The following is a 27,286-nucleotide window of genomic DNA, read 5'->3' as shown; positions in this document are numbered from 1 at the left end:
AACACAAAAAGTCACAGAAAATTCTGCAATACCGTGTTTATTTAATCTCCATTATTGAACTACTGAAATCTCAGGTCAAATAGAATATATTTAAAAGGACACAAGCTTGACATTAACTCTAAATACCATGGAGTATTTACATTTGATCTGATAGTTCTCTTCTTACAAATACATCCCTCATAATAATAAAAAGTATTCCACTAGTATGCCAATTAAAATATATCTTCCAGTCGTGTGTTTTGTCCTTGAGTGAAAAATCTTGCTGCTCAATTGAAGTCATTCTTTCATTCATAACTCCCATATATCCAACTCTGGAGAAAACCACTGACAAGAAAGATGGACAATTTTAGAACCCTCATTTCCATTTCAGAGATCCTGTTATTCCCCAAACCTCTGGGGCCCTCGGGCATTTTTAAACGTATCAAGAGTCCAGAAGGCGGTTAACGGGAAGTCACACAACGAAGCCCCCCAAGGTCCTGTCCCAGGGGCTCCAAGCCAGGACGCCGGCCTGAGGGAGCCTCCGGGCGAGAGGAAGAGGCCCAGGAAGCCATTGCTCCGCTCCTTCCCGGCTGTTTATGTGGCACTCAGGGTACTCCGCCCAGGGCACGGCGACCCCGCAGCACCCCCGGCGTGGGGCACAGATCGCGGGGTGTGGGAGCTCCTGCCTTCCGGGCGCGTCGCGAGTTCCTGCCGCCCCCTCCCGCCTCTTGCACGGAAAGCCCCGAGCCACGGCGTTCGGCGCCGGCCGAGCGTGAACCGAGTCTGGGTTCGGCTCCCCCGAGCGGCTCGTTGGGCCGCTGAGCGCTTTCAGTGGGGCGGCTATGCAGACTTCGGGACATGGCTCCCGGCTCCCGGCTCCGGCCCCGACCCTGTCGCAGCTCGGGACGCAGCCCCCAGCCTCGACAAAGGGGGCCGGCCGGCGGCGCGGCGCGGGGGCGGCCTGGAGGCCGGGCTGCGGCCGAGGGCCCAGGGCGCGCTTCCGCCGGGCGCCGCGCGCGCCGTGGTAAATGGGAGGCTCGGCCGGCAGGGGCGGGGGCCGCGCAGCCGGGGACTTTCAGGAACTGCAGGAGCGGGCGGCGCGGGAGTCGCAGAGCGCCCAGCGGCGGGGCCTGAGCGTGGAGACTCGGGGCCGAGGCGAAAGAGCTGCCGCAGCGCCGGGGCCCAGCCGGAGCCGCCGCCCACGCTCTCGCGGCTCAGAACCACCATCCGCGGCGCAGGAGACTAGCCGGCCGTCCCGGACAGGGAGACCCGCCCGCCATGGCCACCAAGGTGAGGGGCGCGCGGCGCAGGCCCGGCCGGCCGCTCAGGCCCGCAGCGGCGCGGGGAGGGTCGGGAACCGGGGCCGCCGAGGGGCCACGCCGCGTCCTCGGTGGGGTCCCCGGGCGGCTCCGCAGCCCAGCCAGCCCCCTCCAGGCATGGGTGCGGCGGGCTGTGGCGACCGCCGGAGTCCCGCCGGGGAGGGCGTCGGGTCTGCGCGCAGACGCGGGTCGGGTCCCCGGGCGCAGCTAGGTTTGCGAAGTTTGCCCCTGGAGAGTGGGCTGCGGCTGGCGCTCCGGGAGGGGCCGCGGGAGCGGGACGGAAACTTCCCGCAACCCGAGGAAGCCCCCTAGGCGACAGGCGCTCCTTGTTGTCCGCCGTCTCCGCGTCCCCTTCCGCTGCCACCCGGGGGACCCTCGGCTCCGCGGGGCAGGGTAGGAGTCGAGACCCCGGCGGAGAGGACGCGGCGCTTCCCGTCCCGGCCTGCGGGAGCTCGCGGCCGGGGAGGGACCGAGGCTGGGACGCCCAGAGCCCCGCTGCCTTCGCTGCTGTTATTTTTCTCTTTTGTTTTGCTACCTTTTCAGTATGACTGGTATTGCCAGCATGAATAAAATATCAAGAGGGAAATGACTGTGCTTTCGATTACGTGTTTGCCTGAAAAAAGGCCCAGGCCCGAATTACGTCGTGGAACTTTGACTGCTGCTTGGTAATTGGCTAGGAGCGGTGGTCGCCTGTTTTACGTTGTTGTTTATGAAATTAGCAGTCACTCCTAGCTACCGGAGTGTTCAAAAGCCACCTTCCCCCTCTCCTTTTCCTTGGCCTTTTTCAGTAGTTATTTGATGTAAAATAGTTGCTGGGAAAGTCAGGGACGCGGAAGCAGGACCTGGGGGAGGAGGCTCCATCCCTGAGCCATTGACTGATCTGTGATAAGCTGTGAGGAGTGGGTTTACTTTTGCATTTAGTTTTTGTAATGTCAGTTTCTAAGCATCAGAACTCCTTTCTCTATTTGTTTTTGAGATCTCTGATCTACTTTCGGGTTGGTGGAAACCTAATTTTTTTATTTTTATTTTTCGATAGGTGTTTGTGGGTTTTGTGTTTGTGGGTTGATAAGGTGGAAAATGATAAGAAATTTCAAATCTCTTTGAAAGATCAGAATTGCTTGACTTCACTCTGCCAGATTTTGTGCTGCGGTAGATTTTGTGCTCTGAATCCATCTAGGTACCGCGTTTATAGAGAAATGGGGATTCTCCTCCAGGGAACCTGTTGCTGCAGTTACTGAAATAATTAACCTTCTTGTTAATGTATTATTGCCTGTGCTGTGCCTTGGTTTTATTAATGTGATAGAATTTGCCACCTTTTTAACGTATTAATTTTGTGTTGACCTTTTTAAAAATAAAACTTAGGCCAAGGATTTCTAAGGAAATTTGATTTTGAGGTTTGTTCCCAAGCATTCCAGAAATTACCAGCTACAAATCCTACTACACACTCATCTTGCAACCTTAAATCGGTTTATAGACCCTGCGCAGTGGCTCACTCCCGCCTGTAATCCCAGCACTTTGAAAGGCCGCGGTGGACAGATCACCTGAGGTCGGGAGGTCGAGAGCAGCATGGCCAATATGATGAAACCCCATCTTTACTAAAAATACAAAAATTAGCTGGGTGTGGTGGTGTGCGCCTGTAGTCCCAGCTGCTCGGGAGGCTGAGGCAGGAGAATCGCTTGAACCCGGGAGGTGGCGGCTGCAGAGAGCAAGGCTCCTTTAAAAAAAATAAAATAAAATAAAATAAAATTTAAAAAAAGGCTGTTTATGACCTAGAGATCTGTTCAGTGGTGGTCAGTGTTGTGTTTTTCCACTCTGGTCTGCTGAGGCATGTTACCTGTACTGTCCTTTAAGTGGAATGCAGTTTAGCAACTAGTGCGGGTATACCTGGTGACATTTTTGTTTCATGGTTAAGCCTAAACTTAATTTTTTTCCCAAAAAATTGAAAAGGACAGTGGTTCTTGTATTCATCTTGAACTGCATGTGTCTTCACTTAAACACGAGTCTTAAAACATGTGTAAGCACTTCCTGCTTGGTTATCTACACCACTCCGAAGGCATATTCCAGTAGTTAGTTTCTTTCGGCTGTCTAATCACTGTTCCACATGGTGCTCATTTCCATGTTTACGTCGTGACCAGCCATTTTCGTTTGAAGAAAAAGAGGAGCAGTGAAGCAGTTCTTAAACGAAGACCCTTCCTTAGTTTTCTGACATCTTGGTGATTGTTGTGTCCAACCAAAGTTTCATTTTTTAATTGTTCCTAGAGAGTCAAGTTGGTACTTTTCCTCCCTTTCCCCGTATATACACGCCTACCCTTCCCCACATCTGAGTAGTTCTATTTTTTTTCTTCGTTTTCTTCAAGGGGTGGGGGAATATGTTTAGTAGTAATGACTACCTTTTAATAAAAATTTAGGCTCCATTGGCACTCAGGCTGTTGCTATAATTATTAAGTGATGAAAAGTAAATTCAGTGTCTGGATATTTTAGGTGATGTCGGTTTCCCTTTGAATTTACCAGAGAATTGGCTATAGTATCTTCAGGTACAATTTTCTTACTTGTTCTTAATGTATTTTCTTAAGGATGTGGTTATCTCCGAACTATCGGGATTAAAAAAAAAATTCCACTAGTATATTTTACAATAGAAAAAGAAATTATCTTTTAGAAGAAGAACTGTGGTAGGACAGTTCTTCACTGCTAAGGAAAGTTAATCAGTAACTGCACATTTTAAAGGGATTATCTGTTTTCTATTTCTAATCCTTACTCAGTAGAATGCTGCATTCAGTTTAAGTGCAAGTACTTGGTGCAATTGAGTCTTGTTTTACAAATATTAATACAAAGACTGCAGAACGTTTTTTGTCTTGACCTTTATTGGAAGCCTCCAAAGGTTATATTTTGACCTAGCCCTTTGGTGAATTTGAGTCATTATGTTTTATTTTAAAGATCAAGTCCTGGGAAAGAAGTGAAGATTTTTTTTTCAGTGTATATCAAAGGGGACACGAAGAAAATTGTTAGTGGAGGTTAAAACATGTCTATATAATTTAGCTGTAATTTCCATGTCAAAGTTAACCTCCAGTCACTAATTTGGATCCTTTTGTGCTTACATAGTCACCTTTGGACTAATTACAACAAGATTCCAGGAGTTCTTGATGCTTTTCATTTTTTTTCTTAACTTTTCAGTTCCAATACCTAAAGTTACATGCGTGTGTTACGCAGCTTGTCTGGTTGAATTAAATGGGTATGGAATGTTAAAAATAACGGTAGAGAATGAATGAATTGCTTAAGATTGTTCCATGTATAGGTTAGTGAGAACAATTTAGAAGGCATACTTGTAGCATCTCCAGAGCAGAAACCTTTATTTGAAGACTAGAATAGAAGTATCTAACAGGACTTAAAGTTGATTTTTATGGTTTTTAAAATGTTTGGAAAATGCTAACCATTTAACTTTGCATAGCAGCAGTATTTTCTATGTGTCTTACATATAATGTTTGTGTAGGATTTGTATAGTCAAAAGTTTTGTGACAGTAGAAAGATGGACAAATCTTATTAAAGAAGGAATAGATTAGAAGGCATAAAAATTTTGCACTTTTCTACTATGCCTTGTTTTTATGTTGACCATCTGAAAATTATAGTTTTACTTCAGTCGCCCACTTAAAACTTTGTAGCTTTGCAGTGCTGCTGTTTTTGTTTTTTGTTTTTTGTTTTTTTTTCCTCGACTGCTGTTCTTTGTCCTTCCCTAGGTACTTTGTTTTTACATGTTAGGTTTTTTGGTTTTATTTTGTTTTTTTGGGGGGGACAGTGTCTCGCTTTCTCATCCAGGCTAGAGTGCAGTGGCACAAACATGGCTCACTACAGTCTCCACCTCCCTGGCTCAAGTGATCCTCCCACCTCATTCTCTCAAGTAGCTTGGAATACAGGTGTACGCCACCATGACTGGCTACTTTTTGTATTTTTTGTAGAGATGGGGTTTCACCAAGTATCCTGAGCTCAGGTAATCCTCCCTTCTCAGCCTCACAAGTGCGCCAGGCCACACGTTAGGTCTTAACATGTCTAAGCATCACTTCCCCAGGAAAACCTTTCCTCTTGTCCCCACCCCTGTTTCAGGGTCATATCATACACCCCGACTGCCATTTTACATTTGTTTCTGTAACTAAGGGCTGTCTCTTTTGAATGCTGTCAGCCTCAAGAGGCTGAGACTGTGTGTCTGCTCACTTTTGTATCTTCAATGACCAGTTTAAAGGAGCAAAAAGATATTCTGGTGAGATAAGTGACTCAATTATTGAAATAGAAAACTGTTAATCTCCAACTGTAAGCTTTTATTCTTTTAATTATGCATTGTAGTGTATTTGTTAAAAGTGTATACAGGTACAAAGCAAAATTTACATCTGCAGCTTAGGTATTGGCAATTATATTTTTACAAACATAATCAATTTTATTAATGATTACATGAGATATTGCCTCTTATGTTTTAAGGCAGTTGGAACTTCTGAGACTTTAAAGAGTTGTCTTTAACCTGTGAGTTGTCAGAAGTGTGTTTAATTTCCAAAAATACTGGTTTTTTCTCCTTATCTTTTTGTTGATGATTTCTAACTTGACTGTATGTGATCAGGGGCTGTACCTGGAAATGTGTTGAGGCTAACTTTATACCTAGCATACAGTCAGCTTTTGTAATGTTTCACCTGTGCACAAAAGGAATATATATATTATTGATGTGTGTGTATATTCTGTGTGCTGTATGTCCATTAGACTTACTCTGTTTGCATCTATCCTTACTAATGGTGTTTCTCTACTCCGTCTGTTGTATCTAATTGATCCTCTGTCAACTTGATGGAGATGTTAAAATGGTAAATTTTCTCTACGTTTAGAGTGAGTATTATCTTCTAGGTGAATTGAAGTGTTTATCATTATGAAGTGAACCTCTTTATCTCTGGTAATGCATTTTTTCTTAATGTATTTCTCATGTTAATGTGATTTCACTAGCTTTTGGTAAATATTTCCCAGATATATAAAAGCCAATAGCTGAATTTTACCTTTTTATCTAGACTGGTGATCTTAATGTCTGCCTGTACAGTATTGTGTTTACTGATGTATTTGGATTTCTGTCTACCATCTTACAGATTCTAGGAGCCCACTCCCAACTTTGTGGAAGATTTGTGTTATATATTTCTTTTTGCCAGTGGTTATCATAAGCATGTTAACATTAAGTTAAAGTCTGAAATTACTTAATATCATTACCCTTTTCCTTAGTTACAAAAAGACGTAAGGTTATTTAACTCCAGTCATCTCCCCCAATATAATCAATTGTTGCCCAGTATTTTAGCTATCTTTTTCACTACAAATTGGACATTATTTTTATACAGTTAAATGTTTTACATCTAATCATATTGTACTATGTCTTTGCTTACTATTTCTTCTTACATTTCAGTCTTTTGAGATAATTTTCCTTGTACCTAAAATGCATTGGAATTTCCGTTGAGAAGGTATGTTGTTGGTAAATCTCTTATGTGTCTCTTGCGTATGAAAATTACTCTCATCTTAAAAGAGTTCTAGGTTGACAGCATTTTTTCCTAGTCCAGTGAAGGTATTCTTCCTTTGTTTCTACTGGCTTTGACATTTGCTGCTAAGAAGCCAGTTATCTAATTATTGTTTCTTTGTCGGTGGGGTGACTCCTCACTGCCTGTTTTTAAGACTTTCTCTGTGTCTTTAGTATTTTGCAGTTTGAATTTAGTGTGCCTGTGTATGGATTTTAATTACACAGCTTGGGCTTTCCTGGGTATCTCGGATATGAGGACAGATGCTACATTAGTTCTAGAACAGTGCTGTTCAGTGGAACTTGCTGTCATGATGGTCTACATCTGTGCAGTCCCATCTGGTAGCTGCCTGCCACTTGTGGCTAACAAGAACTTGAAATGTGGTTAATGTGACCAAGGCACTGTGTTTAAATTTTAATTTCAGTAGCCACATGTGGCTAATGGCTACGTTATAGGAGAGTACAGTTGTGGAAAACTCTCAGCAGTTATTCATCAAAATTGCCTTTTCTCCACTCTTTCTTTCTGGAACTCTAGTAACATGAAAAGAACCAATAAAAAATCTAACTTCCCACCTCTCAACTTGTCATGTTTTCTTTGCGCTGCATTCTGGAGAATTTCTTTTGTTCGTATCTTCTGTTCACTATTCTTTCTTCAGTCAGAGCAAATCTCTTTTATCCATCCATTTAATTTTCATTTTCAGTTATCTTCAATTTTTAGAAACTGTATTTGGTTCTATTTAAAATCTGCTTATCATTCATTATGGTTTCTGGTTCTTCGCTCATATTTTTAAGCTTAAGGATGTAAAAACATTGATAGTTTTTTGTCTGTTCTAATATCAGAAGTCTGATTCACCCATCTGTTTCTGCACATTCTCACTCATTGTGCTTTGTTTTCTTGTGTGTTTTGTGATTTGATTTAATTTTTCTTTGAGTTCCTTGTTTTCCTTGGAACTTTATCTGAGGGAATCCTGTTACCTAGATTAACTTCCAGAGAGGATTTATGTGTGCTGATATCAGTATCCTGGGGACATTATATCCATGGGGTCACTGTGTCTTTAATTCCTGCTTAATGTTTTTTCCACCATATTGAGTAGCATAAATATGGACCTGGCGTCTCAGGAGAAATTACAAGTTTTCCTCTTTACCCTTACATTGGGGTCCTTTTGGAGTCCCAGCTTGTAGCTTCATACAGGAGTCTTTGTGTGTTGGCTCCCCTGCCCCTACACAGTCCCGAGAGCCAGGCTCCCTGGTTTGTGGAGTCTCCAAGCAGGAAATCCTGCCTCAGCACATGTGTTCTCCCAGGGTTTCTGCTTTCACTTCCTTTGTGGCCTCTCTGGAGCCTTTCCTTTCGTGCTAACTCAGCAGTGTGTTTCAAAAGGTGTTTAGTTTGTGTCTTTTGCTTTTAATATTTTATTCAGCACTTCAGTTGTTTCAGCCTGGCAGTGGCTCAGGTATTAGCTTGCTGTAGTTGCTGGAACAAAATCCAAGTCAGAGCATCTTTGTAACAAACCGTCAAGTGAAGGGTGTGGAATATGTGCATGAAAGTGTTAATCTGTTCTTCACAGCGGGGAAAAGGTGAAACAGTTCTTAAGCATTTTGGTTGAAACCAAACCTTCAGTTAAGCTGTCAAACTGTGGGCATTCAAAACTTTCCAGTTGGTATTTCTTTGTCATTTTTCTTCTGACTGTTAAAAGCATGTGATAGACTCCTTCTTATTAATTTCTATGCATTGTAAATGCAGTGCTTAAGGATGCTATTCAGTCTGACTCAATTTTTCTAAGTTATTTTTAGTATCTGGAAATCTGGTCATATTATAGTATTATTACACACGGGCAGTACTCAGAAATCACAGATTTGTGATTTTTCATTAAGTCAGAGAGACGCTTTAGGGATAAGTTAAAGAGGGAGAAATGGCAGCTTCATTCTGTTACCTGTTACCCATTGTTGTCCACCAGCTCATTCATTTGAACTTCGGATGTGCTTGGTGCCAGGTCCTCTGTTCCATATTGGGATGTCGATATGAAAGGCCTGTCCTTGTACTCCAAGGGCACAGTGTCCTGAAGGAGGGCAGGCTGTCTGCAGGGGCACAGTGCAGGCTCCTGGCACAGTTCCTCAAGCCCCGAGGCTTTCAAAGGACCCAAGTCTTGAAATTTCTGTGTATTAGTCTGTTCTCATGCTGCTATGAAGAAATACCTGAGACTAGGTAATTTAAAAAGAAAAGAGGTTTAATTGATTCACAGTTCCACAGGACTGGGGAGGCCTCAGGAATCTTAGAATCATGGTGGAAGGGGAAGCAAACATGTTCTTCTTTACATGGCAGCAGGAAGAAATGCTGAGCAAAAGCAGGAAAAGCCCCTTATAAAACCATCAGATCTTGTGAGAATTCATGAAAACAGGATGGGGGTAACCACCCCCATGATTCAATTACTTCCCACCAGGTGCCTCCCACAACATGTGGGGATTATGGGAACTACAATTCAAGATGAGATTTGGGTGGGGACACAGCCAAACCTTATCAGTGTGTTACTCTCTTTAGTACATTGAGTGAGTTTTAACCCTTAGTCTATCACTTCAGTTGCTTTGAAAGTACTTCCATAGTACAGCTCCAGTCTGAAAGTCCAGGCTTTGTCTTGTCGGATCCCAGATATTCAGTTCAGCAGACATTTCAGTAGCTATTTTGTACCATCTCTACTAAAAATACAGAAATTAGCCGAATGTGGTGGCACACATCTATAATCCCAGCTACTTGGGAGGCTGAGACAGGAGAACTGCTTGAACCTAGGCGGCGGAGGTTGCAGTGAGCTGAGATGACACCACTGCACTCCAGCGTGGGTGACAAAGTGAGACTGTCTCAAAAATAAAACTAAATTTAAAATCTCTATACTTTTTGGTAACATCTTGGCTTTAAATGATTCAAACGGCTCAACCTATTGTAACTGCAGATCTCAGTAACCTAATGACTACTGATTTCCTAGGCTTTTGGAGTTTTTAGGGGTTGCAAGGACACTAAATATGCTTTACATACTGGTGGAATTGTATGAGACTAATCAGGTTCAACTTTTATGTAACAGAGTTGTGAGCTGCTTTTCAGTTGGCATGGACCCCCAGGTTGAAGGTCACATCACCAGAGCATGCCCAGGTGAATTAAGTATGCAACCATGGACAGAACCCAAGTGGTCAGGCTGAGGAATGGGCACTGAATTAAGAGGCCTCCACTGTTACCAAAAATCAAATTTCGTTTGTTTGTTTTTGAAACAGAACCTCACCCTGTTGCCCAGGCTGCAGTACAATGGCAGCTCCTTGCAGCCTCTACTTCCTGGGCTCAAACAGTCCTTCCACCTCAGCCTCCCGAGTAGCTGGATTACAGGTGTGCATCACCATGCCTGGCCAGTTTTTGTATTTTTTTTGTAGAGACAGTGTTTTGCCATGTTGCCCAGGCTGATCTTGAATTCCTAAGCTCAAGAGATCTGCCTGCCTTGGCCTCCCAAAGTGCTGGGATTACAGGCATGAACCACTGTGCTCGGCCAAGTTTTTTTTTTTTTTCATTCAACAGTCTCTTTCCAGAATTTTTACTGTAAGTGAAAACGCATGTACATTTTTCTATTCAAAGAATTTGCAGTCTAATGGAGAACACAGACATATAGATATCTTCAATTAGGTGTACAGTTGCTATGGTAGAAGTACACTTAGTGTACAGTGAGATAGCACAGTACTTGGAGTCAGAAATGAGACCCTTCTAACCTGTTTCCCTCCATTTTGCTTGTGGAAACCTAAAAGTAAAAATAAATTTGTATCAATAAAGAGGCCATAGTGTGAAAATTGTATGTAGAAGTAAGTACTAGTTAAATATTCTCACGTTATGTTATTCATGGTGCAGGAGAGGATCATTTCTCTATAGTTTAGGGAATGACGTTAAATACTTAAAGGCATGTTTAGTTTGAGGTCTCATTTAAAGAGCTCCTATTTTAGTGGCTGACCTTGCAGGATAGAAAATACATTTTATAGAAGTATAAATGTCCAGTTTTGCTGGTTGTGCTCTCTGGGACTAGTCACACTAAGCCACTCTTAGGAATCAGTGAATATTCAAGGTAAGTAGTCTTTCTGTGTCCAGGCTCGTTCTAAATCCTTTGTGGCCGAGGACATAGTATCTTGGAATGGCTACAATGGATCTGCTCCTTTTGGTTTCCAGGTAAGTTGTTGTTTGATGAGTTTTATTTACCTGGTTTGCAATACCCAGAGCTTATTCTAGAGAAGTGATTCCCAGCTGGCAAATTGTCAGGGGATCTTCAGCCCTTTAAATTGTATATAGATTGCATAATAAACTATAGGGTTACTTAAAAACACTGGACTTCTTGGTACCTTTTTTGGCGTTAAGTATCAATGAATTATACTTGTGTATAATTACTGTTATTTGTGTGTGTGTGATATATGTATGTTGAGGTCATTGGCATTCCTCTATGATTCATTGTAGCTGTTACATAAAAGCTTATTTCCCTTATTAGTGTTTGGTTTCTCTTAAGTTTTTAGAATAAAAGAGAAATTGTGTCTTTTATTAGAGATGCAATGAATGAACAAAATTAGTTTGACCTGATTATGAAGCGTCTGTATTTTCATGTAATAGTGGTGGTATAGTGTAGAGATTAGGGGCCTGGGTTCAAATTCCAGTCCAGTTATTAATACATAATTCTGGAAAGTTACTTAATGCTTCAGTTTCCTTATCTGTAAAATACAAGTGACTGAATGGATTCAGGTGTGAATTCCATTGCACAGTCCAGGTGGGGGAAAAATTATGATTTTACTCTTCTGTAATAATTTACAACAAATTCATTCCCATCCTGCTAGGGAAGCAGACCTATAATCTTTTAGTTCCCAGACCACCAGCTCTTGCCCAGGGTGAGTCATAATTTGAGGGTTGGGATAGTAACCTAGTGCCATGGCCTTGGGGGTGCGACCCCATCTTGCCCTCCAGTCTCCTCTCTAGGCCTTTCCTGCTGCCCCTCAGTTTAGTAGTTCTCTGCACCACTTTATTGCTGTGCTGCTTAAGGGCATGGGACCCACCTTGCTGGTTGTGCGTAGTCTTGGGGCGTGAATCTCTGCAAAGCTCAGGCACTTTCTGTCTTGATGTGACAAACAGCTGTTTGGATTCTCTACCCTCTCCAGTTGTTTCGTGGTTTCACCAGGGTTCTGGAATCAGGTGAAAAAACAAGAAAGCCTCACTGGGAAAATGACACTCAGGCAGTGACCTGAGGTGGAGGGTGTCTGGATCTCAGGAAAGAGCAGACCCTTCAGGCTGGTGGTTGCACAGGGAGGCTGGAGCTGAGGGAGCACAGGGAAGAGGGGCTGCTCCCCAGGCGGGGGAGGCCCAGGCAACCATGGGGACTTTGACGTTTATTTGGCAACAAAACCACTGGAGGGTTTTCACCACACCCAAAACGACTGACTTATAATATATATATTTTAAGAGTTGAGCTTGCCTTTATTGGCCAAAGCTAACTGCAGGAGTTAACAACATTCTGTTTGCTTTGATACTGGATTTAAGCCTTATTTTATCCCTTCTTAAAACTTAATTGGTTGTCTCTTATTAAAGCCACACTAGGAAAATCCTGTGCTCCATTTAAGTCAGTCAGTAGGAGAGCTTCAGAAGGATTGACACGTATCCTTCTGTATATGAGGAATACTCCAGTCAAATCAGCTGGGAGAAAAAAATTTGTAAAGAAATTAAAAAAAAAACTCTAATATCTTGAATTTGAGATTCTTTCTGATAGAAAATTTCAGATTATGTCTTCTGGATATACTGAAAGTAAATAAAAACGGCCCGTCAGACCATTTGACCGTTGTCATCATTATCATCAACGTCCTGTTCACTTGACTGATGGTCACCTAGACATAAGCACAGTACTTTCAGCCTGCTGGATTTCAGGCTGATGAAACCATTTATGATCAGTTAGTACTCACTGAATTGCTCTTCTGATGAGGGTCACTGTCTGTGGGTTTCTGGTGTAAACTTCCTGAAGCCCTGGCAGTCTTGAGAGCAGCAGTAGAAGAAAGCAGCTGGAACCCTGAGAACTGGGTCAGAATGCTCTTATGGGCTTGGAAGAAATGGCATCATCTTAGCTTAGAATTTGGAGATTCAGCGAATCTTTATTCTTTCCTGGTTCCGTTAAGTGATTATTTTTAATATGAAATATATTACTGGAATTTCATATTGTGCTAAAAAATTGCACATCTGTGTGTTTTCAGGGTCTTTAAGATGAAGAGCATCCCCCAATGATTAGAGAGGCACAACATGGAAATAAAGATTTTATTACCTGCAGGCCCTGGGAGTACACAGCATGCCTGGAGGTCACACACAGGATGGTCAGGGAGCTTGAAGGTCAGGAATCGTAAAGGGCGAGAGGGAGACTGAGACCCATCCAGAGACCCATGGGCCAACGCCTTCATGGGGTCCAAAGAGGTTTCCCTCAGAGAGGTTTAATTAGTTCTAGGAGGTCACAGCATGACTGCACAGCCCAGGTGGGGTGTGAGGGTCCGGGCCAGTGAAGTAGGCTGTGTGTAGCCTTCCCATGGGGAGGTAGTCACCAGGAGGAAGTTGTCTAAGGCAGGTATCTGGATTGGCCACAGTGAGGACCTGGGAGGAGGGGTAGAACTGTGCCCTATGCTGTGTCCAGGGTGGCACAGCCCTACTTCTGCTGTGAGAAAGTCCTGCTTATCTTCAAAGTGCATGCTGAGGCACCATAAAATGATGAGAATTCATTTACTACACTGTGACTTTTTAAACTATCATCTCAATAGTTTGGCATGATTCAATATTTTCTATTTTGACTTTTTATTTATAAAACCTTCAAACATGGAGAAAAGTAGAACAGCACAGTGACCCCCCTTGTACCCATTACCAACTTCCGCAGTGATCCTGGCCTGTTTTGTCTCTTCTAACCTCCACTGCCCTATTTTCCCCTTCCCTCACTATTTTGAAGCAAATTCCAGAAATCATTTCATGATGAATATTTTAATATACATCTCCAAAATTGTAGACTTAAATAACTGTCATTTCTGTTATAGTAAAAAATTCAGAATAAATTCTTAATATCTTCAAATATCCAGTCTGTTGATAGGCAGTGTAAACATATTGATAAATTAAGTTTGCTGTATATATTAAGTTGTTTGATAGGTATTAAAGTGAGAACAGTACCATCTGTTATTGGTTGGCATTTGCGTGAGTCCGCCCATGTTAATGTAAAACAAATTTGCCACAGGTAGTGTGACCGTACAGGTAACATAACCTAACAGTTAAGAAATATATGCATGTCTTGCTTTTATCTTGTTGACTCCAGTGCACTTATCAAAATCCTCATGATGCAACTGCCCAGTGTCACCTAGACAGAACCAGTTTATCAAGACTGGGAATTGCAGTGGAGAAAGAGTAGAGCAGACTGTGGGGGAGACCGGAGTTTATTACTCAAAGGAGTCTTCCTGAGCATTCAGGGATTGGAGTTTTTAAAGAAAATTTGGCAGCTAGCGGGTTGGGAAGTGGGGAGTGCTGATTGGTCAGGTTGGAGATGGAATCATAGGAGGTTGAAGTTCGGTTTTCTTAAAGTCTTCTGTTCCTGGGTGCCATGGCCTAACTGGTTGAGCCAGATTACTGGTCTGGGTGGCGTCAGCTGATTCATGGACTGCAGGGTCTGCAAAATATCTCAGTCACTGATCTTAGGTTTTACAATAGTGATGTTATCCCCTGGAGCAATTTGGGAAGGTTCACACTCTTGGAGCCAAAGGCTACAAGATCCCTAAATTGTAATTTCTTGTAGCTAATTTGTTAGTCCTGCAAAGGCCAGCTGGACCCCAGGCAATAAGGAGGTCTTTTCAGGAAAGGGCTGTTATCGGTTTTGTTTCAGAGTCAAACCATGACTTAACTTCTTTCCCAAAGTTAGTTCTGGCCTCTGCCCAGGAGTGAACAAGGACCCCTTAAAGGTTAGAAGCAAGATAGAGTTGGTTAGGTCTGATTTCTTTCACTGTCATAAATTCCTCAGTTATAATTTTGCAAAGGTGGTTTCAAGGAGATGAAGCCCTTCTAAGCCTTTCCGTACAGCTTAGGTGGTGCTAGCAATGGGAGGATGCTTAGGATAGGGGTTAAAGAATTGACAGAAATGAAGATTGAAAAGGAAATATAGTTGACCCTTGAACAACATCGGGGCTAGGAGCACCGAATCCCTGCCCAGTTGAAAATTCAGGTATAACTTTTGACTCCCCCAACACTTAACTACTAATAGTCTGCTGTTGACTGGAAGCCTGTTAACAGTTAACACGTATTTTATATGTTATGTGTATTACATACTGTATTCTTACAGTAAAGCTAGAGAAAAGAAAATGCTACTGAGAAAATCATAAGGAAGAGAAAATCTATTTACTATTAAGTGGAAGTAGAGCCTTAGGTTTTCATCCTCCTTGTCTTCACGTTGAGTAGGTGGAAAAGAGAGGGGAGGGGTTGGTCTTGCTGTGTCCAGTGGCAGAAGTAGAAGAAACTGCATGTAAAGTGGACCAGAGCTGTGTTGTTCAAGGGTGAACTGTACTGATTATCTTATTTTAACTTAAAATGTATAATGTACATTTACTTACCAATCCTTTGATAGACAGCTATGATCTTTTCTTTGTGTGCCTCTGATTGCAATGCTAAATGATCCATTTTTGCATAATCCACACTCAATTCATTGTAATTCCCATTTTTTATTTTAAAAGAGCTTAAATAGTTTGAAAAGAATTTCAAAGCATCGTGAGTACAGAATTCTAGATTTTAAAAATTTATTTCCTGGTTTTTTTTTTTTGTTTTTGTTTTTGTTTTTTTTTTTTTTTTTTTTTTTGAGATAGATTGTCAGAAACAATTGCTCAGTGTAGCCAAAAGAAACCCCCATTTAGACAGAAAAATTTCTCAGCAAGGCACTTTTACTTCTGCAGAAGGGTACTGCTTGTGTAGGTTACAATGGCAAGAGCACACCAAACAAAGGAGGGAAGGAGTTTTTAACTCTAATGCAGTTCCTTTTTCTGTGTCCTTCCCCTGCTGGCTGGGGTTGGACCACACAATCTAAGCTGATCCCGATTGACTAAGACTTAAACTTTTTCCAAATAGGGTAAACACACAATTTTGCAAGCAGAGGAAAGAGGGGTAGGATTGATTTACAACTTTTACAATTTACGAACAGAAAGTTGAGTCTTTGAAGCGGAACTTAGTTGTCCCAACAGAGTGTCACTCTGTTGCCCAGGCTAGAGTGAGTGGGGTGATCTCGGCTCACTGCAACCTCTGCCACCTAGGTTCAAGCAGTTTTCCTGCCTTAGCCTCCCACTTAGCTGGGATCACAGGCTCACACCTCGCCTGGCTAATTTTTGTATTTTTAGTAGAGACAGGGTCTCACCGTGTTGGCCAGGCTGGTCTTGAACTCTTGGCTCCAAACTATCTGCCCACCTCGGCCTCCCAAAATGCTGGAATTCTAGCTGCCTGTTGGGTTCACCTTGCCCACTGCCTAAACAGAGCAGATTTCTCAAGACAAGGGGAATTGCAGTGGATAAAGTAGTTCATGCAATACCAGAGACCAGAGTTTTATTACTCAAATCAGTGTACTCATAGAGTTTCTTTCTTTTCTTTTCTTTTTTTCTTTCTTTCTTGATGGAATCTCACTCTGTTGCCAGCAGTCTGGAGTGCAGTGGCATGATCTCGGCTCACTATAACTTCCACTTCCTGGGTTCAAGTGATTCTCCTGCCTCAGCTTCCTAAGTAGCTGAGACTACAGGTGCGTGCCACCATGCCAAGCTAATTTTTGTATATTTAGTAGAGATGAGGTTTTACCATGCTGGCCAGGATGGTCTCAATCTCTTGACCTCGTGATCTGCCCACCTTGGCCTCCCAAAGTGCTGGGATTACAGGCCTGAGCCACCACGCCTAGCTACCTGCTGAGTTTTTAAGGACAACATGGTGGGTAGGGGAAGCCAGTGAGTCGGGAGTGCTGATTGGTCAGGGATGAAATCATAGGCAGTCAAAACTGTATTGCACCAAGTCAGTTCCTAGGTGGGGGTCGCGAGATCAAATGAGCCAGTTTACTGATCAGGGTGCTGCCCAGCTGATCCATCAAGTGCAGGGTCTGCAAAATATCTCAAGCACTAATATTAGGAGCAGTGGAGGGAGGGTCAGAATCCTGTAGCTTCCAGCTGCATGACTCGTAAATCATTTTTAATCTTGTGGCTAATGTTAGTCCTACAAAGCCAATCTAGCCCCCAGGCAAGAAGGAGGTCTGCTTTGGCTGTTGTCCCCTCCCCTCCCCTCCCTTCCGCTCCCCTCCCCTCCCCTACCCCACCCCACCCCTCTTTTGAGACAGAGTCTCACTCTGTTGCCCAGGCTGGAGTGCAGTGGTGCAGCCTTGGCTCACTGTGGCCTCCACCTCCCAAATTCAAGGAATTCTCCTGCTGCAGCCTCTTGAGTAGCTGGAAGTACAGGCGCGTACCATCATGCCCAGTTGATTTTTTGTATTTGGTGTTTATTGGTTTGCAAGAAGGATTAACTGGAGGGGAAAAAGGATCCTGGCAAGTGTTGGGATTACAGGCATGCCCCACTGTGCCTGGCCCCATTTGTCTTAACTGCTGTCTCAACTACGCTTATTTTGACAGCAAACTTTTTAGCCATGTACTAGATTTCTTGGAAATAATTACTCTTTTTTGAACTCGTGTTCCATTAGCTATGTAATAATTCAATTCCATAGCTACGACAATAACTTACTGTAATCACAACTGGTTTGTGGTAAGCATATGGTTCAGTTGGTGGGGTCAGAATTGCCCCTGTGTGTTAGAGAGTATCTTGCTAAATGCAAGAGTTCAATATGCCACATATTTTATATAAAGCATAGAGAGCATGGGTGTATCTGTAAATTGATTGTGTGGAATACAGGCTGTGTGATACTCTTCTGTTAGTCATAGTTTTGAGATTTATGGCAAGCTCCTGGGTTTGGTTAGGTTAGAGTATGGTTCTCATGGACCCAAGATTGAACCTTGAAAAGAATCGATAGTAAATGCTAAATTCTGTATTGTTTTTGTTCCTTACTCTTGTAACTTGATTGAGTCCTTTAATGAATCAGTATCTTCCTGCCGTATAATAATTTACAAAATGATCCGAGGTGCTTCTGTAACACTTTCAGTGTTAATGGTTTGCAAGAAGGATCAGCTGGAAGGGAAAAAGGATCCTGGCAAAATTCTGGTGCCGGGTGCCCGTCCTGCTGCGCATATATCCCTTCAGCACCCCCTGATGAGATTGTCTTCAGCTTCTCTGCCTTCTCAGGCCATGAATCCTTCATTTGGTAATCTTTTCCCCTCTGTCAGCTGCTGTTAGGCAAAAATCTCTTCTTTTGTCCAAGTATGATTCATTCTATCATTTTTGTGTAATAACTTTAAATTAGCTCTTCAAATTTTATTTTTCCAACTTAATTCTCTTTGGCAGTCTTATTTTACCATATCCCTGAGCTTCCATTTGTGATGCAATAAAAGCCAGCTGTGGTTCTGTGGCGAGGTTTACATTAGTTCTGTAAATCTAGAAGAGAAATTGCCTAAAGAGGAACTATTGATAAAAACAAATCATAGTTAAGAATACTGGCCTCAGGCCAAGTATGGCTTACAGCAGAGACCCATAGTCCTCATGTAACCTAGTTGTATGTGTATTTATGTTGTTGACCTTAAGGAGAAGTATCATTTTGAGTAGCTTAAAGATCGGTATGTTTCACTTTAGTAATGTTCTTTAAATAGTTTGATATAAAGTATTTAAATTCTTTAAAAAGGCCCGTAGAGACTCTGGCAGATCATCTAGGCTGACTCTGTCATTATTCGTGTGTGAAAGCTGAGACGTGGGAAGTAAGTATTCAGTGTCTTTCACCTTACACAATAATTCATGGTTATGATAGTGACCTTGAGTCATTAAGAAAAGATTGTTTTTGGCAGAGTATGGTGGCTCACGCCTGTAATTCCAACACTTTGGGAGGCCAAAGTGGGTGGATCACTTGAGGCCAAGAGTTTGAGACCAGCCTAGCCGACATGGTGAAACCCTACCTCAAGGAAAAGTATAAAAATTAGCCGGGCCTGATGGCGTGCATCTGCAATCCCAGTTACTCGGAAGGCTGAGGAATGAGAATTGCTTAAACCTGGGAAGTGGAGATTGCAGTGAGCCCAGATGGTGCCACTGCCTTGCTACCCTGGGCGACAGAGCAAGACTCCATCTCAAAAGTCGTAAAAAGAAAAGATTCTTCTAATTATATTTTCAGAGTAAACTTTTTATGAAACTAGGAGAGTCTGTAGTATTTTATTTATTTTGAGACAGGCTCTCGCACTGTCACCCAGGCTGGAATGCAGCAGCATGATTTCAGCTCACTGCAGCTTCCACGTCTTGGGCTCAGGTGATCCTCCCACCTCAGTCTCCCAGTTAGTGGAGACCACAGGTGTGCACCACACTGCCTGGCTAATTTTTGTATTTTTGGTAGAGATGGGGTTTTGCCATATTGCCCAGACTGGTCTTGAACTCCTGAGCTCAAAGCAATCTGCCCACCTCCACCTCCCAAAATGCTAGAATCACAGTTGGTAAGCCACTGCAGCCAGCCTTACAGTACTTATTTTTAAAAGACCAAGAAAAATGGTTAGGCTAAAATTTTCCTGATGGTGTAGATGTTTGGAAAAGCTGAATAACCCAGATGATGTGTATTCTATAGGAGTTTTCTTACTGAAAAATGTGTATTTTTAAAATTTCATCCATTTTTATTGTTGAGTTTTGGGGACTGCAGGTGGCAAGCAGGAGTGTGGGGAGGCCATGCTGGGAAGGAGCCAGGCTACCTGTACCCATCCTGATGGATTAGTCATTTCCATGGTGAGCCCAGGAAGGAGGGAGGAAGCCTCATCATAGGTTACACGTTGTCTGTTCTGGTTTTAGTAGTTCTGCAATCCTGTAGTATATTCAGTGTATTTTATTTGTAGGTTATGTAAATATTCCTTTTTATCTCTGAATGCTAATTTATTTGCACAGAAACAACAGCAGGGAAGCCCTGCAGAAAATAAGGTATTAATTTTTTTTTTTTTTTTTGAGTCAGAGTTTCGCTCTTGTTACCCAGGCTGGAGTGCAATGGCGCGATCTTGGCTCACCGCAACCTCCACCTCCTGGGTTCAGGCAATTCTCCTGCCTCAGCCTCCCTAGTAGCCGGGACTACAGGCACGCGCCACCATGCCCAGCTAATTTTTTGTATTTTTAGTAGAGACGGGGTTTCACCATGTTGACCAGGATGGTCTCGATCTCTTGACCTCGTGATCCACCCGCCTCGGCCTCCCGAAGTGCTGGGATTACAGGCGTGAGTCACCGCGCCTGGCCTAAGGTATTAATTTTTAAAACTCTCTTGGTAAATGTACCTTTGTATTATTTGACCTATGGCTTTGTTTTGACCTGGCTTTACAAAGCCCTTTATCTGGGCCTCCTGCCACCCCCCAACCCCACATCCTCCCTAGCCCCTGTTTGTTCCTCACTGGCAAGACCCCTCTTTCTTCAGGTGTCAGCCCAGTGACCCCTCCTCATCCACCTCCTTTAAAGCCCTTACTCTGTCACATCACCTGATTAACTCCTGTAATTGTGCTCACCGCCACCTGGAATTGCTTTGTGTGTTGATGGCTGTCTCTTCTCCTAATGCTTTCAATGCTTCTGAGGAAAGGAGGATACCTTGTCCTTGGCTCTTCACCACTGTCTCCACCTAGAACAACACTCTTGTAATAACTACCTTATTCAATATTTGTTGATAAAATAGAAATATATCAGCTACCTAGCTTCAGTCTGGTAGCTAGTCATTGGCTTTAGCCCCCAGAGAATGCAGAATTTTCTAATTGGCTCTGATGATGGCTTTAAGCAGAAAAACCTGGGTAGGCTCTTGGGGGGGAAAATTCGTCCTTCAAACTGGTAGAGATTTAGAAAAAGTGTAATTAAGACATGTAGGGGATAAGCATTGGCATTTTGCAAAATAAAGTTTAGTTTATAAGTTTAAAAGTTTAATGATTGCCTGTTTCAACAGGCAATACTTCAGTATTGGCTTTTGGTTCTTTTATCTGGGGCAGTAAACCTAGACTTAATGAAATTTTTTATTTCGAGGAAATTGTACTTTCTGTACCTGGAAAACTGAGCTAGTAAGATTGAATTTATTTGGAAATGGCAGTGGAGTCTGAACTCTGTAAGCACCTCTTAGGTAGCAGGCGCTGTGCTCCATGGTAAATGACTGTGCTGGGCAAGACCGAGAGGGAGCTTACAGTTTAGAGAATACACACATGTCCACAAGCAACAATTATACAGCAGCCATAAAATCATAGGGGAAGGGTAGTGTTACAAGGGCATCCATGGGAGGGATAGGTATGTAACCAATTTTGTGGGTCATAAAATGCTTCCCAGGCTGGGCGAGGCGGCTCACGCCTGTAATCTCAGCACTTTGGGAGGCCGAGGCGGGCAGATCATGAGGTCAAGAGATCGAGACCATCCTGGCCAACATGGTGAAACCCCGTATCTACTAAAAAATACAAAAATTAGCTGGGTGTGGTGGTGTGCGCCTGTAGTCCCAGCTACTCGGAGGCTGAGGCAGGAGAATTGCTTGAACCCAGGAGGCGGAGATTGCAGTGAGCCAAGATTGCGCCACTGCACTCCAGCCTAGCGCCTGGCGACAGAGCAAGACTCTGCCTCAAAAAAATAAAATGCTTCCCACTTGTGAAATCTAAGCTGAGACTGAAAAGTGAGTAGGATTTAGTCAGATGAAGAAAGAGGAAAGGTTGTGATTTGTTTATGGAATTGAAAAGAGTTCAGGCCAGGTGTGGTAGCTCATGCCTGTAATCCCAGTATGCTGAGAGGCTGAGGCGGTAGGATCACTTGAGCCCAGAAGTTAGAGGCTGCAGTAAGCTGTGATGCGCCACTGTACTCCAGCCTGGGTGACAGAGTGGGACCTTGTCTCAAAAAAAGAAAAGAAAATAGTTTAATAAGTCTGGAATTTATGGTTGAAGGTAAGAATTTTAAGTGACAAGGCCATGGAGGTGTTGGGTATCAGGTGATCATATTTTTTTTGGGGGGGTCCAAACCGGAATGCTTTCAAGAATAAAGAGGGTACCATTAATTCCACTGAGATGGCAGGAACAAACTGGAGCTGGCCTGGATAGATGAGGATACATGGTCAGCCTCTTTATAAGCTGTGTTTATTCACATTGGGGTTCATTTAGTGAACAAATAGGTGTTGAGCGCCTACTGTGTCGCAGGCATTGTGCAAGGACTTTCTTGTGAGAGCTGTGGGAAGCATTGGAAGGTTTGGATCAAGAGGGGCAATACCCAGTGTGCACGTTCAAAAGATCCTTGCAGCTGCAGGCAGAAGATGAATGGGAGCAAGGCTCGGCAGGTGTGGGGAGGCTGGAGGAGGCTTTTGAAGTGAATGAAAATGATTAAAGATGACTTGGACTACGGATCTCACACGTGGCATGGGGAGAAGTGAGTAGGTTGTAGCAATATTTAGAAAGTAGGCCTTTCTTAGAGGTGGAAAGGAATGAAAGGAGGAGTCACACCTTTCAGTTTCTTTCTGGGCAAGTTCGTAGGAGAGGTTCCATCTAGAAGTAGCTGGGGAACGCTGGGGAGAAGGCAGGTTCTGTACTGGAATGCTGATGAGGCCTTGCTTGGTGTGTTGTGTGTGCCCTTGGAACTGTATGCAGGAATCTGATAGGTGACAGATTTACAATCTGAACCTCAGGATGGACTTGGGATTCATCAGTATAAAGATGGCAGGTGATGTCATCAGAGTGGATGTCACCCAGGAGAATATCCAGAGTAAGAAGAGTGTAGGACCCCGGGGAACAAAGGCATTTACAGTGTGGCCTGGCTAACACCTGGGCAAGGAGAGAAGGCGGAAAGGAAGGAAGAAAACCAGAGGAAGGCAGGTGTGGAAAGGCTGGGGAGGAGAGTGTTTTAAGAAGGAGGAGTGGACAGCAATGTCTGATGTAGCCAGGCAGTCAGCCGGGATGAGGGCCTAGCATGGTGATTGGATTTAGCAGTAAGAAGGCTGCAGGTATCCTTGGCCAGAGCCGTTTCAGTGGTGTCTGTGGGCAAGGCTTGGCTAGTGCTGATGAAGCGTGAGTAACAGATGAAGTAGACACAGGGCATGTGGACAACTTCTCTGAAATGTGAATTTCTTGATGTTAAGAGAAGGTATTAGTCAAAGGAATATGTGGGGTTGAGGGAGGGTTTCTTTTTTTAAGGATGTGACAGACAAGTGGGTTAAACAATATGGGAAGGAGAGAGTAGTGAAGTTGTCATCAATGTGTGGATGGGAGGAGGAACCAGGAGTCCCAGTGCAACTGGGTGGGCTCACATGCACGTTATTGTTAGAGTTTGCTGGGGCAGTCTCTTTTCCTGGCTTCTCTTTTTTTTTTTTTTTAACTTTCTGAAGTTGGGATATAGAGGTCATGGGCCTACATGTAACACCCAAGAGTTCCCTAAAGCAAAAATTTGATAGTGGTTTTTCCTGGTCAAGCTTAGTACATCTGACAGTACTTGGTGACTGTATTTAAAGTATTTTATTTTTCCTGGAAGCTCCTCTCAGGTCACTTTTAAGAGTATATCTTCATTTCTTTGACTTTGTAGCCCATGGCACTGCTGGCTGCCAGGGGGCTTGGTCAGTGCTTCGGTGCATCAGCTGTCAGCTGAATAAGGCTAACTCCTTAGAAGGAAGGAGCGTGCAGCTAGGGTACCATTCTGGTTTATTCCACAATTGTACATTGTATTTATTTGTATGGTCTTTTAAAAATAGTGATAAGGCTGGACGCAGTGGCTCATGCCTGTAGTCCTAGCACTTTGGGAGGCTGAGGCAGGTGGATCACTTGAGACCAAGAGTTCAAGACCAGCCTGCCCAACATAGTGAAACTCCGTTTCTACTAAAAATTTAAAAAAAAAAAAATTAACCAGGCATGGTGGCACATGCCTGTAATGCCCAGCTACTTAGGAGGCTGAGGCAGCAGAATTGCTTGAACCTGGAAGGTGGAGGCTACAGTGAGCCGAGATCGTGCCACTGCATCTCCAGGCTGGGTGTCAGAGCGAGACTCTGTCCAAAAAAAGTAAATAAATAAAAATAAATAAATAAATGTAAATAAACCTCTACAAAGTATACGAAATCTTAGTTAAAATAAAAATAGTGGTGAAATATGCATAACATAAAATTTACCATTTTAACCGTTTTAAGTACATGATTCAGTGACATTAGATATATTCACAGCGATGTATAGCCATCACCACTGTTTATAGAACTTTTTCACTATTCCAGATAGAAACTCTGTATTGCATTTCCCCCCTGCCCCCAGCCCCTGATAACCCCTGTTCTACTTGCTGGCTTTGCTTGCCTACTCTAAGTATCTCATATAATTGAATCATATATTTCTCTTTTTTCTTTTTTTTTTTTTTGAGACAGAGTCTTGCCCTGTTACCCAACCTGGAGTTCAATGGTGCGATCTTGGCTCACTGCAACCTCCGCTGGGATTACAGGCGTGTGCCACTGTGCCCAGCTAATTTTTTTTTTATTTTTAGTAGAGACGGGGTTTCACCATGTTGGTCAGGCTGGTCTTGAACTTCTGACCTCAAGTAAACCACCTGCCTCAGCCTCCCAAAGCGCTGGGATTACAGGCATGAGCTACCACACCTGGCCTATTTGTCCTTTTGTGTCTGGCTTATTTCAATTAGCATAATGTTTTTAAGGTTCATCTGTAATGCAGCATGTATCCAAATTTCATTTCTTTTTATGACTAATATTCCTTTGTATTTTGTTTATTCATTTGTCAGTGGACATTTGGGTTGCTGACACCTTTTGGTTATATGCTGCTGCTGTAAACATTGGTGTACAAGTATCCGGGTCCCTGCTTTCAATTCTTTTGAGTGGAATTTGCTGGATCATATGGTAATTCTGTGTTTAACTTTTGGAGGAACTGCCAAACTGTTTTCTACAGTGGCTGTACCATATTATATTCCCACCAACCATTGATTTAGTTTGACTTCAGTTGTTTAAAGAAGTATATCTGAATTTTACACATACTCCATAACTACAATTATTTGAATTAATTGGAATAGAAATTAATTGAAAAAATGAAATGTCTGATTACAGTACTGGACATCAAAAACTGCTTTACATTAGGCCATGGTTCTCAGAATTCACAATCCTCCGTTCCATTTTTCTTCCCTCCCTCCCTTCTCTCCGTTCCATGATCACTCTTAGGTTCACAATCTGCATGCATGTCTTAGAACATTCGAACTTCTGGTACTACAGCACCTCACCCATAAGAACTCTATAATAGTAGACTTCCATTTCCCTTTCCTGTCCTATGTGCTACTTTTTTGTTTTTTGAGACAGTCATACTCTGTCACTCAGGCAGGAGTGCTGTGGCATAATCACAGCTCACTGCAGCCTCAGCCTCCTGGGCTCAAGTCATCCCCTCACCTCAGCCTCCCGAGTAGCTGGGACTGCAGGTACAGACCACCAGGCCTAGATGATTTTTGTATTTTTTTGTAGAGACAAGGTCTCTCCACGTTGCCCTGGCTGGTCTTAAATTCCTGAGTTTGTGTGGTCTGCCCACCTCGGCCTCCAAAATGCTGGGGTTACAGGCATGAGCCACCATGCCTGGCCTTTGTATTTTTGTTGCACATTTTATTTCCCAGTATTAAAGACCCCAAAATATGTTGTTGTTTCTCTTGTTTTGAAAGTCAGTTATCTTCTCAAAATTAGTTTTCTTTCGGAAAAGTTAAACAGAATTTTTTTTTTTTTTGCATGACTCATATGTTGACTATTTTTGGTGCTCTTCCTTCTTTTGTGTGGATTCAGTTTTCCATTTAGTATCATTTTCGTTCAGGTAAAAGCGCATTTGATATTTCCTGTAGTATTGCTTTGCTGGTGACACATTTTTTTCTCAGCTTTTGTCTGAAATGCCTTTATTTCACCATCATTTTTGAAGAATGTTTTTGCTGGATATAGAATTCTAGGTTGGTAGTATTTGTTATTTTTCAGCACTTTTAAGGTGACGTTTGGCTTGTATCATATTGTTCTGGAGAATTCTGCAGTTATTCTTTGTTCCTCTGTAGATAATAATATATCTGTTTTTTTCCTTTCTCTGATTTTAAGGCTTTTCTCTTTGTTGCTGATATTCTGAAACGACTGTGATGTGTCTTTGTGTGGTTTTCTTTGTGTGTGTGTTTTTTTCTGTGGAATTTATTCAGCTTCTAGGATCTGTGGGTCATAGTTTTCACCAATTGGAAATTTTTGACTTTACTTCTTAATACATTTTTTCTGTCTTCCCCTCCATCATTCTGTGATTTGAATTACATGTATATAGTAACTGTTTTTTCACAGATGACTAGGTAGGGGAATGTCTGGTTCCCTTACTGGCTGGCAATGTAGCAGAATCACCTTTCGTAGGAATCAGGCCTTTACTTTCCCTTGAACTCTAGGCTAGTTCTAGAGCCTTTGGTGGACTGGAAAGAGGCAATAGTTATGCCACAAGTTTTCGTACATGTGAATTTACATGTAATGTTAAAAACAAAGGTCGTGAGCACATGGGGCCCTATGTGCTGGTCCCTGTTCTTTGGGCTTTCTTTTTATTACTTTATTTCTCCTTTGTGTCACGAGGCACGGGCAGTTTGAGACTGATACTTTAGGGAATTAGTCCGAGTTTTTAAGACTGGCGAAACAGTGGCCTAGGGATTTGAACTTATGTGCCTGGCTTCAGAGGCAGCTTATCATTGGTATGTTGCCAGTAATTTCATTTCCTCCCACTTTGGGGAGGAGGTGAGACATTGTAAATACACACACTGGTGAGGGTGTGGGAGACAGGCACTGTTAACCGGGAGTAAGTTTCTATCAGTTGTCTCTGGGGTTTGGGATTTGGCTATTATTCGCTTTTAAACTTTTCTGTATTTATATTCCTGTCTCCCCACCCCCAGTGAGCATGTAGTTTTACAGCTGGAAAAAGCAATAAAGCTGTTTTAATTTGGGGCTGGTGGTGAGGTTATTTTCTTAGCCACAGCAAAGTAAGTTTTAATGTGCCTTGCCCTAGGGGTTAAATAGTAGGTTAGTAACCTTGCAGCTGTGATAAAGAACAGAGTAGATAATGCTGATATGAAGAGTCTTTCAGATAAAATATGAATAAATAAAAGTCCTAGATAAATGAAATGTAGACGAGCACATAAGAAATGTTAAAAGTAGGCCGGGCGCGGTGGCTCAAGCCTGTAATCCCAGCACTGTGGGAGGCCGAGGCGGGTGGATCACGAGGTCAAGAGATCGAGACCATCCTGGTCAACATGGTGAAACCCCGTCTCTACTAAAACTACAAAAAATTAGCTGGGCATGGTGGCGCGTGCCTGTAATCCCAGCTACTGAGGAGGCTGAGGCAGGAGAATTGCGTGAACCCAGGAGGC

The 27,286-nt window shown here is 43.0% G+C and overlaps 1 protein-coding gene across 2 annotated transcripts in view; it reads left to right on the top strand.

Annotated features, from left to right (window-relative positions):
* The first annotated feature begins 373 nt into the window (after positions 1-373).
* The window catches only part of SNX9 (sorting nexin 9), a 110,686-nt gene continuing 83,773 nt past the window's right edge, over positions 374-27,286 (top strand). For both annotated transcript variants that reach the window (XM_032253213.1, XM_032253212.1), the window contains exon 1: positions 374-1,269. In XM_032253213.1, the coding sequence (XP_032109104.1) occupies positions 1,258-1,269 (12 nt within the window). In that variant the 5' untranslated portion in view covers positions 374-1,257. The remainder of the gene's footprint in view (positions 1,270-27,286) is intronic.

The sequence above is a fragment of the Sapajus apella genome, unplaced genomic scaffold (assembly GCF_009761245.1).
Source record: "Sapajus apella isolate SASKATOON/1434 unplaced genomic scaffold, GSC_monkey_1.0 scaffold82, whole genome shotgun sequence".
NCBI classification, from domain to species: Eukaryota; Metazoa; Chordata; class Mammalia; order Primates; family Cebidae; genus Sapajus; species Sapajus apella.
The sequence above is the reverse complement of the archived record's forward strand: the minus strand, read 5'-3'. Positions and strand labels throughout refer to the sequence as shown.